The sequence below is a fragment of the Camelina sativa genome, chromosome 2 (assembly GCF_000633955.1).
Source record: "Camelina sativa cultivar DH55 chromosome 2, Cs, whole genome shotgun sequence".
NCBI classification, from domain to species: domain Eukaryota; kingdom Viridiplantae; phylum Streptophyta; class Magnoliopsida; order Brassicales; family Brassicaceae; genus Camelina; species Camelina sativa.
The window spans coordinates 17390619-17398599 of record NC_025686.1 but is presented as its reverse complement, the minus strand read 5'-3'; the positions used below and the strand labels follow the sequence as shown (position 1 = coordinate 17398599).

The window sequence follows — 7981 nt, the reverse complement described above, 5'->3', positions numbered from 1 at the left end:
GGGGGGGGGGGGGGAAACCAGAAAATGATTCGGGTACTGCATCCAGCTGAGAGAAGAGAGGACATTCTCATTAGAGTTTTTTGTCTCCATGAGGAAATTTACATCATGTGAGATAGTGGAGCTTATCTCACGGATTCGCCGGCCTGTTATGGGATTCCCCAAACCACAACAGTTTCAGCTCAATACATTTAGGGAAGAGGAGGTGGTGGATTGTGAAATCCACCTTTTTCTTCGTAATAGCTGGAACTATAGAGCAAAGAGGGATTGAAGGGTTAGCATTTTGCAGAGTAGTTCGTCCCTTCTCATTAGTCTTGCGGCTGAAACTAGGTAAGGAGCCATTTTTATGTGACACAGTTTTTTGTGTCTGTGCTTTCTTTGGGGATCCATTTGCTAAGTTCCTTTTCTGACTCTTAGCACCTGCTAGTTTCAGGTTTTGTCTGGGAGAGGGTTTTGCTAAAGGTGGTCGTCCTCGTCCTCGATTTGAGGGAGGGATTGGGAGCTCCATGGTAATATTGTTCTGCATGACAGTTGGTGTACTAGTTTCCATGTTGGTCTCTTCAGGTTGAGAAATTATGGGTTCAGCCGAGGCAGAAAAGGATGCAGCCTGAACGATTTTGTCCGCTGTTTCAGCCATCAGATTTTTTGCCTCTCCAATAATCACTCTATGTTTTCTAGCCGCTTTCTCTGTCGGGTCAGGGACTGCAAGGTATTGGATAGTGACATCTCTAAGCTCATCCATAACTTGTTCTTTTGTAGGAATTACCGCAGGAGTAGCAGGGTGATCGGGTAAAAGGGAGTCCCGTGGTGAGGGGACTGGAGAGTCGCGTGTGGGAGGTGATTTTTGATACGATTCTTCCAAACTTCTTTCCAGGGGAGGTCTTCTTGGTCTCGAGGAATCTGATCGCTCCCCCGTCTCTATATTCTCAGGTGCAGATTTTTCTCTCCCCTCGAGGTTTCGATTTGTTGCCTGTCGGTGATCCCTTGAGAGATGGGGAGGTTGGTAAGAATCCATGTTGTACTCTCTTATTTGATAAGGATGGGATCTTTCCTTCTCCGAGTGCCTTCTAGTCGTACATGCACTGCATTCCTGGTTAATATTCCTTGAGGAATATGCTCTTTTGCTATCCACCGACAAGGAGGCCCGATTCGTGTAGTTAGCATTAGCAGACACATAATTTTTTGAGTCTGATTGGCCTGAGATAGTTCTAGGAGCTCTGAAATTATTCTCCGGAGTGTAGTAATTCCTTCGAACTTCCTGGTTTGAGGGTCTTGGTGATAGAACACTTGGTTCAGGAATATGCTTTTTGCTTGTAAGCCCAGGACAGAATCTCGTCTCATGCGTGAGTCTGAAGCAGTGAGAGCAGTGGTTCTTCAAGTTTTTGTAGTCTAGGGTTACTATGGCTTCCTTGCCATCTTGGAAATCTACAACGATTTCTTTGGTCAGGGGCTAGAGACCATCAATGTGAACCCGGATCTTGGCGGAGTCACAGGTAATCTCCATTTCTTCAAGTTCGCCTAGCTCTTTACCTATCATTTCCAGCATTCGAGGCTGCCAGTAATGTTTTGGTAGTCCTTGCAGTTCAATCCAGAACGGGATCTTGGAGGGGAACGTTTCAGAAATCACAGGCTCCCATATTTGAAGGATAACAATCTACTGGCCATAGTGGTAAGGTCTATTGTCCAACACCTGTTGCATATCTTCTTCAAAATCGAATCTGAACTGGAAACAACCACGACCCAGATCTGATCCAGTAGCTTTTCCTTTCAGGTTCCATCTATTGGTGAGGAACGGGAAGAGTGACCAAAGTCTTTGAGCCACAGGTTTTGTTAAACGTCCCATAAGGGTGAGGGAGTTCTCCTCTATCAGAGCAGAGGTATCTAGAGCATGAGCTTGGATTCTCTTCGAAGAGAGGGAGAGTAACTTGGGGCAATTTCTTTTCCTTTGAGATAATGCGGGATTCTGTTCTCCATGATGCCTTTAGTTGTTAGGTTGGAAGTTATCTCAGGGTTGCGAAGAGGATCTTGTAAAAGGTGGTGAGATTTGCAGGGTTATACAGTTTACAAGGGTTTTCAAGGGTTATAACAGTTTACAAAGGTTATCAAGGATGGGAGACGGTGTAGAACAAGTGCATAGCAGAGTGCTTACCAGTGCTCTGCGTGTGCAGGAGGGGAATTTGGTGGTTGAGGGTGCCGGAGGAGGAAGAAATAGCGCCTAAATTCGTCGGAGCCATCACACGGACCAACGTGTTTTGCTTGAGCCCCGAAAAGTCCAGGGGATAATACTTTTAACCGCTAAAAGGGAGTTGGTGAGATTTGGTTTTTTGAAAAGTTATCTCGGTTTTGGGGACATCGAAACTCGTGCCTGAGAGAGTTTTCTTTTGCTATGTTCGACTTACTGTCCTATTCGTTTATTGTGTTAGATTTCTATTAGTGGTGATTTAGTGCCAATCAAGGCTGTGGTTCAAGAGTAATGGGTACTTTAATGGAAATATAACAATCTTATGCGTAAAAAAGCTTATCAGGAGCAGATGTATCAGCCTAAGGGGTAAACACACCGCTGGAGACCTTCTCGTAAACTTTATAGCGAATCTTGTGTTGTTGGGAGTTATTCACTCTATAAAACTAGTGCAATTTCTTTTTTGTTATTTTAGTATGTGATTTTCAATCTAGCCATGTTGGACATGCATATATTATTGAATTTAACTTTTACTTTGACATGTAAATAAACTATCATATTATTACAACGAATTCAATTACTCCAATATACGGCCATTCCAGAACATATTTTATCGACAGTGACACCGAAAGCACTTTGTCCAAATTTAAGTTTTAACAGGTAAATGAAGCCTACGCGCAGGAGAAGATATACGCCGTATATTGGGGTTAGAAGCAGGGGCTGCAGGCACAGGTACAGGCGTAGGCGCAGGTACAGTTACAGGCGTAGGCGCAGGTACAGGCGCACGAACTGGTACATGCGTAGGCGACGTATCGAAATATAACCGATTGTTGATCTTTGTCCCACCAACTTCTGGTCCAGCCTTGATGGTAACGCTAACATATTCATCTATTTCCTTTAGTTTCGTCGACATTGAGATTTTATTAAATTCTCCTCCCTTCACCTCTACTTGATTATCTTTCTTAACCTCTACCGACGTAATTCCTAACCAAAAAAAAAACAATAGTGCATTATTTCAAAAGACTTAAATTATGTAAACATAATAACCATCTATATATGATTCCTTTGGTTTCATATAACCATAGGTTCGTATCAGTGTACCTGAAAACTCCCATATAACTTTCATAACATCACGCTTCATACTATCATCAAGAACTTTAAACTTGAATACAACTATCTCCTGCAAATTAGCAATTCATGGCATAAGTAAATAATTTTAATATATATTTACAGAATTCATACAGTAGATATTTTTAATTGCTTTAAAATAATGTGAAAATTTGCAAGTGAACCTGAATTTTGGGAGTTGTAAGATAATTGTAGACTGTACTTAAACCCGGAATGCGACTTGGCCCGGGTTTTCTCAATGGGTTGATTATGTCAACAGAATTATCTATTTCATATAGTTTGCTCCCCATTTCAATCTTACCAAATATCCCCTTCACCTTTAGTATACCTTTTTCCTTGATGTCTACTAAAGTAACTCCTAATAACAACAAATATTGTTGCTTCAATATTTCAAGCTTGAGATAGATTAAAGTATTCACTGATTTAACTGGTTTCATTGATACTACAACCATAGATTTGTGTTCGGTGTACCTGAATCCATCCAGACAACTCTCATAGCTTCCCGTTTGATGTTTTCATCAGAAACATCCATCTTGAATTCAACTGTCTCCTCCTGCAAATTAGAGCAAGTTCGTTGTATATATATGCAATAAATATATTAAAATTCCTACCGTAGTTTACAGTAAACCATTGAAATTCAATTACTTAAAACTAATAAGAAAATTGTGGAAAAAAACTAACAAACCTGCATTTTTGGAATGTTAAAAAAATTGGAGAGTGAAGGATGAATATGATTGTAAACTCGCAAGCTTCCATATGCTTCCCCGTTTATTTATACAATGTTTTGTTTGTAAGTAGTGAATATAGTAATGATTAGTTAGGTCCAACCAAAATAGTCAATTTTATACATCAAGACCAATACAAACAGTTTTGAGTCTTTTCCAATAATAAGATGGTAGAATATATGTTGAGCAAAGAGAAAAAAAAAACGATGGAAGAATAAAAACAAGTTGAATCTAGTTAAGTCTTTCTAAATGAATATTGTTATCTTTTAGAAAAGTATTTCTAAATAATAAATGGAAAGTGCATGGCATGGTCTCTTACTGGCTTCAACTAATAACGTGTTTTCTCTATTTTTCTTCGTTAGCTACATAATTAAGAACTATTAAACTCAAGACGTAGAGACTATATACATAAAGATCCAGAACCTTACAATTTCTTCGAAGCTAGGAAATACAATATCCAATATTTCATAATTAAATTCACGAAATATTAAAACATAGAGATGTATATTTTTACTTTGTATATATAAAAGAATTTTCATAGAGAAAAATAAATTTAAGGGAATGCCAAGAAGCTTAAACAGCATGGGATAGAGTATGAAAGAATATAATATTCTGTAAATTGATTTATGATCAGATGGATTCGTATAAATATTTGCGAAATACTTGTATTGCTCAGATTTCTCATGGATATAGATCATATATACACGACTAAAAAGAAAATAAAATAGAGAAAAATTAAGACCTAGCTAATTCCTTTTTCAGTAAGTGAATCTTATAATATACTACATTTTACAAGCTTTTGAATATTCGTGAAGAACATATTCTTCACACACGGACTCTTTCATTTACAAGCTTTGAATGTTCGGTCCATCAGCAGCAGACAATAATGGTCTTCAGACATGGACTCTTTCATTTACCAACACTAAAACGAAAAGGATAAAAAACATATACAAAAGGCTGTGGGCAAAAAAAAAATCTATTAAAAAGAAACTTGTGATATAATATTAATACGACGACTCAATGATGAGTTCAAGCTAGTGGTTAGATAATTGACGACGATGGATATACTATAAACGAATTAGATGGAATAAGTGTGGTTATCTTGGAACGAAGTTGCAGGATAACAATAATTTTATCATAGGTTGATTTTTTAACACTTTGGATATCTTGGAAAATGGGACTTGAGTACTTGACCAATCTTACCTTTGCAAAACATCCATACTTTCAAAACCTAAAACTTCCAATCTTACACTTGCAAAATTTTTTCCGCATGTAACGATATTTGCAACGAATATCAATTGGTATTCACATAAGAAAAAAAGAAAAAAAACACAACTCCATCGTAAATTGCTCAATTAACTAAATAATAGTAATACGTTTAAGATTTAATGACACATGTGGGAAAGGTTTGAGCATCTATTTGCTGGTGATAATAAAGGAAAGTTTTGCTTATGAAAAGAGATGATCCCCCAGGTTTCTTTTTGGCACGACACATGGTCCTCTCTAGGCTGCCTAATAGTTACTGCCGGCCAACGAGGCTGCATTGACATGGGAATAGGTCTCTACTCAACCGTTGCAGAGGTTGTCATGACTCATCGTCAACGGCACCATCGCAATGTGTGGTTTAACCAGGTAGAGCAGATTATTGATCGGTTGCGTACTCAAGGACTGGGGACAGGGGACGATGTAGTACTCTGGAAGGGTAAGGGAGACTGCTTTCGGGCCAATTTTAGCACAAAGGATACCTGGGACGCCATAAGACTGCACAAACCGAAGAACACTTGGAGTAGGGGAGTTTGGTTTAAGCATGCTACACCAAAATACTCTTTCCTAGTTTGGCTTGCACTTAAAAATCGCCTTTCAACAGGGGGTCGAATGCAGAGATGGAATGTTGGCGCTCATACGAATTGCATCTTCTGTAATCACAATCTGGAAACTAGGGACCACTTGTTCTTTACATGTCGTTACTCGCGGGAGGTTTGGTCTGGTCTCAGTTCCAAGTTGCTTCTGACGCGTTACACAATCTCATGGACTCACCTCATCCCGCTTCTCATGGATTCATCCCTGGGTCAGGACAAACTATTTCTTCTCCGCTACAGTTTTCAGTTAACCGTCCACTCTTTGTGGGTAGAACGCAATAACAGACACAATGGTGACACCGCTATTCCCTCTGATCAACTTGTCCGACGACTCGATCTTCAAATCAGAAACCGGTTACTTTCTATCCAAGAACAAGGGGATGGGCGATTTCGGGACTGCCTGGTGACATGGCTTGCCTCAAGATATCCTACTTCCTAAGAAACTAGTTATTAATATGTGATATGTATTTCCTTTACTTTAACAAACGCTGCACAAGATGTAATAAAGTTCTTTCGAATAAATTTTATATTTTATCAAAAAAAAAAAAAAAAAGAGATGATCCACGAGACACTATCACTTAAGGTTTGTTTTTGTTGTTGTCAATTGGATGGCCAATACTTAAGGTTAACAAAAAGATAGTAGAAGGCCATTATGAATATAAGCACACCGTAATTTATTATTACAAATGATGGACAAACAAATTTTTAGAAAATGAGATGAAATATTATTAGAATACACTAGTAGTCCATGGAAATCAAACCGATCACGACTTCAAACCAATTACTTAAACAAAGCCAACTTCCAACCGCGGAAAGATGGTGCTTTCTTAACTTTTGGTTCAGGCTTTTTAACCAGTTTCTTATTTTGCGCCGGTTCTCCGTCCGGTTTAATCGCCATAATGTCAACAAATTCATATACCTTCTTCAGTTTCTTCGTCATTTCAAACTTATCAAATTCTCCAGTCACCTTTAGTTCACCTTTTTCCTTCACGTCTATCAAAGTAACGCCTAAAAACAACAACCATTATTGCTTAATACTATTTTAAGCCTAAATAGATGAGCTTTGTCACTAATATTTGTATATAAACCGATCTTGCCATCAGGGCTTAATAAAAACATTGATTTGTACATATTACTATTACTATACCTGGAAAGTCGCATACAACTTTCATAGCTTTCCGTTTGATTCTTTCCTCAAAAGCTTCCAACTTGAATACAACTTTCTCCTGCAAAGATTTAAATTTTAAGTTGTGGTATTTTCTTTTTCTTTTTTGAACTGTTATGAAGAAAAAAAAGCGTACCGGCATTTTCGGAAAATTATATGGACTTTGATAATTGAAGAGAGATGATGTCTAGGAATATGAAATCAATCTCTCGTAGCTTGCTCATAATAAACCTTTGCTTCTCTGTATATATACACGATATCTTTTGTCTGTCTTGAGCTCGGGAATATGCATGGAAACGATTAAGTCAAGTCATCGAAGCTAGAAACTGAATATTATAGTTAATTTGGTATGCTTGAATCAGAATGAATTTAATAAGTTGTGTCTTTCTATAGATTGTTATATATAATGTGTGGCGGCTATGCCTCTTTAGTTTAGTACTTTAGTAGCTTCATCAACTAATACCGTGTTATAATTGTGTATATGCGATATCTTTTGTCTTTTATTATCTCGTCGCAAGAATAATTTAATCGAACCTATGAGGTTATACATAATAAAGAACTTCATAATAATAATTTCGTCGAAGAAAGGAATCATTTGTTGCACAAAAAAAAAAGGAATCATTTATCAGAAAAGTTAAGTTTATGATTTAAATGTTGTTTAGTTAAACATGATAAACAGTTAGAGTGGATACAATTATTATTAAAAACTTAAAGGGAGGTGAAAACTGTAAAGAATACTAACAAATTAAACTGTGATTATCTAGTCGTACTTCGTGTGACGACGACATAATACATGTGCATACAAGCGATCCTATTTCGTTTAGCGTTCTAATTCAAATATGAATTAAATTGGGATAGGTTTTGTATCTCATAATCATAATAGTTTATGTTACCTACGGCTGCTGCCATGTTTTTTTTTTTTTTTTTT

General features: G+C 37.6%; 2 protein-coding genes across 2 annotated transcripts; both read right to left on the bottom strand.

Moving 5' to 3' along the window:
- LOC104727806 lies at positions 2684-4063 on the bottom strand. Its single transcript, XM_010446881.1, has 5 exons — positions 3990-4063; positions 3776-3857; positions 3469-3662; positions 3278-3356; positions 2684-3160 (listed from the first exon to the last, which is right to left on the bottom strand). The coding sequence occupies exons 1-5, from the start codon at positions 3993-3995 to the stop codon at positions 2823-2825; spliced, it is 699 nt and encodes a 232-aa protein (XP_010445183.1). The 5' UTR covers positions 3996-4063; the 3' UTR covers positions 2684-2822.
- On the bottom strand, positions 6526-7411 carry LOC104727796. Its single transcript, XM_010446870.1, has 3 exons — positions 7190-7411; positions 7036-7114; positions 6526-6896 (listed from the first exon to the last, which is right to left on the bottom strand). Exons 1-3 carry the CDS (start codon positions 7193-7195, stop codon positions 6670-6672), a joined length of 312 nt encoding a protein of 103 aa, XP_010445172.1. The 5' UTR covers positions 7196-7411; the 3' UTR covers positions 6526-6669.